Here is a 2,935-nt window from a genome sequence, read left to right as displayed (position 1 = left end):
AGGAGAGATCTTGTCTCCCTGGAGGACAGAGGCTGGCCCTGAAGACAGGGACTGGGTCTTCTACCTCTGGGTGCTATTGAGCCTCCAGTGTCAGTTGAGTTAACAGGTGACACTGACTCCCCAAGAGGTGGTGGGAAAGGTTGGACCCCCCGGTGGGCGGGAAGTCCCAAGGCTGCTCAGCAATCCTGTGTTCCCAGCATGGAGTCCTCCAGCGGAGGAACACACCCTGGCTCCTACTTACTGTCTCTGTGTGCATCCTCCGAGGGCCTCTGGGAGGAGAGCTTCTTGCCTGGGCCGAAGAGCCCCTCTTCAGGGTCCACCTCCTCGTCAAAGATGGTGAGCCGGGGTGAGGGCCTGAGCTTGGGCTTTGCAGTCACTGCAGGGCATGTCTTTGGCTTCTTGGAACTGGAGAATCACAGACAAAACACAGGTGAGGACTTCTCAGAGATCACCCAGGCCACCTGGTCAGTCCCACGCAGGTGTAGGCCAGAGACCAGGCCAGAGGAAGCACGAGGAGTTCAGGCTGGCGGGGCAAGAATGGTCATCCTTCAACCTCTCATAAACTGTCACCAGGAAAAGGGAAGGGCAGGGAGACAGCCACAGCAGGAGGGAGTTAGGAGGCTGGCTTTTCTAATGATCTGATGACGGAATGGTGAGACCTCTGCTCCTGGACACGGTCAAGCACCCTGCAGGAGGATCTGGGGGGGGGTGCCTGGACCAGGCCCCAAAGGCCAGCTAGCTCTAGTCCTGAAGGCCCATCCAGGCCTCAGGCCCACTCCTGAAGGTGGAGGCAGCTGGCTGGCCTCAGGCGACCAGGCACAGAGAACCCTACTCCACAGCTGCCTTGATAAGGCCCCTTCATCCCCCGGCATCCTCACCTTGAGTGGTGAAACCACCAGTGTTCTAGTAAACTCTCTGGTCCCACCCAGTGCCCACCTCTCCTGCACCAAGTCCCTTTGGGATCAGAGTCCTGCTGGGCTTGGCCACTCAGGGTCTTGCTCTGGGCCAGACTCTGCTGCGGGAAACCAGGAGGAGGCACGAGGGCAGCCTCCACAGGGGAGTTAGTTTCATGATCAGGCAGTGGTTTCAAGGTGGACGCGCAAACACTTACAGTGCCAGTTACCATGAGTGACATGGCCAGTAAAGGCACAGAAGCCTTGGTTTTATTTTAATGAGTTACCTAACCCCCGCTGTGGTAGCCTGCATCAGCCTCTTGAAGGCTGCTGCAAACAATGAGCATATGCTTCTTAAGGGACACCGGGATCCTGCGTACCTCTCTCCCTGCAGGGCAGTTCCACTGGGCTGAGGTCACGTCTGAGCTCGTGGGCAACACCAGGTGGCAAAACCGGGCTGAGAGGCCGGCCCCACCCTAACAATGATACAGGATTAACCGGCAATGTATCAAAACGGCAGTGTGGCTGGGGCCGGAGGGGCAAGGCGCTCGGAGGTGCCATTCCCACGGCCTGGGGTGAGAGTCTGGTGCCCAGCCTCCAGCAGCAGCTGAGATGGGGAACAGGCACCCTGCTGGAAGGTGCAGATGGCACACCCCTCCACACTCAGCACCCAAATGCCCGTGTGGAGGGGGCTTCTCCGCAGGGCTTTGCTGGCTGGGGAACCAGTGGCTCAGAGAAGCTGAATATCTGCTCAAAGTCACACAGCAGAAAAGGGGTGGGCTGGCTGGGACTAGAGTGAGAGTGGTCATGCTCATAGTCTGCTCTGGTTTGAATGTGCCCCCACTCCCTGCCCGGATTTCACATGCTAAAAGCTGGTAGCTACTGTGGTAGTGTCAGAGAGTAGAGCTCAGCCGCGACGGGACAGGCAGCAGAGGGGCTACTGCTTGATGCTGGGGAGAACACGGGAGGGCTCCAGGTTCACATTTGGGCCTACTCGAACATGCCACTGCCGGGCGTGCCCGCCAGCCTTGCTGACTACGAGGGATAGGGGAAGAGAACCCCCTCGAGAATGCCTGTCTCTTTTGCAGGAAATAAACTTAAAAAAAAAAAAAAAAGAAAAGAAAAGAAAACTTTAAAAAGTGTAGAAACTCTGGGACCAGCAGACGGTGCAATGGTTACATCGCTGGACTCCCATGTGGTTCACTGCGGTTCAAGTCTCAGATTCGGTGGCTTAGAACTCACGCCTGGCATGTGCACATGTGTGCCCAAAGTCCCGAGAGGAGAATGGAGGAGAAGGGATTGCAGCGTGGCCATCCTCCCTGGGGCTGATTTCTTGCATTCTGTCTGTCTCTCTTGTCTCTCCAATGAGTGCACGTGCCCTATAGCAAAAAATCTCTCTGGGGGAAAAAAAGTGTAGAAACTCACTAAGAGGTGGGCCTCCAAAAGGTAATTAGTACTACATAAGGCAGCAGAGTGGGGCCCCCATGGCTGAGCGCTGGTGGCTTTATAACAAGGAGATCAGGCGTGCTCTCCTCCTCTTGCCACATGGCTCTGTGCTCTCCTGAATCTCTGCAGAGTCCCCACCAGAACGCCCTCACCAGACATAGTCCCGTGACCTTGGACCTTCGGAACCATGAGCTGAACACACCTTTATTCCTTATAAATCAGCCAGCCTGTGGTATTTGGTTATTTGAGAATGGACTAAAACAGTGTCCTGCACCGTGAAAGTGGGGTGAGGCAGAGGGGTCTGGCCTCTCCAAACAGCAAGTGCTTCTCAGAAACCTTCGGCTCCGGCTCCACTCAGCCCTGGGGCTGGGGCTCAGCTGCTCTCAGCGGGATGTTTCCTGCTTGTCCTCACCCATCAGGCAGCCAGCTCAGCTCTCAGGGGCTCTGGGTAGTGGGTACCAAACAGAAGCCAAGGCCGCTCCAGCCAGGCCAGCAGAGATGGCCCAGGCAAGACCTCCTGAGTCAGAAACCCCAGGCAGGCCCAGGAAGCTGTGGGCTCCTGAGGAAGCCAATGACCACTCAGGTTTGGGAGCCCT

The 2,935-nt window shown here is 56.8% G+C and overlaps 1 protein-coding gene across 2 annotated transcripts in view; it reads right to left on the bottom strand.

The window, feature by feature from the left end:
- HS1BP3 (HCLS1 binding protein 3) overlaps positions 1-2,935 on the bottom strand; it is a 40,367-nt gene that overhangs the window by 8,813 nt on the left and 28,619 nt on the right. For both annotated transcript variants that reach the window (XM_006167664.1, XM_006167665.1), the window contains exon 5: positions 242-405. In XM_006167664.1, the coding sequence (XP_006167726.1) occupies positions 242-405 (164 nt within the window). The remainder of the gene's footprint in view (positions 1-241; positions 406-2,935) is intronic.

Source organism: Tupaia chinensis, unplaced genomic scaffold (assembly GCF_000334495.1).
Source record: "Tupaia chinensis unplaced genomic scaffold, TupChi_1.0 Scaffold144952_1, whole genome shotgun sequence".
In the NCBI taxonomy this organism is placed as follows: domain Eukaryota; kingdom Metazoa; phylum Chordata; class Mammalia; order Scandentia; family Tupaiidae; genus Tupaia; species Tupaia belangeri.
Note: the sequence above shows the minus strand (reverse complement) of the source record. Positions and strands in the feature narration are given on the sequence as shown.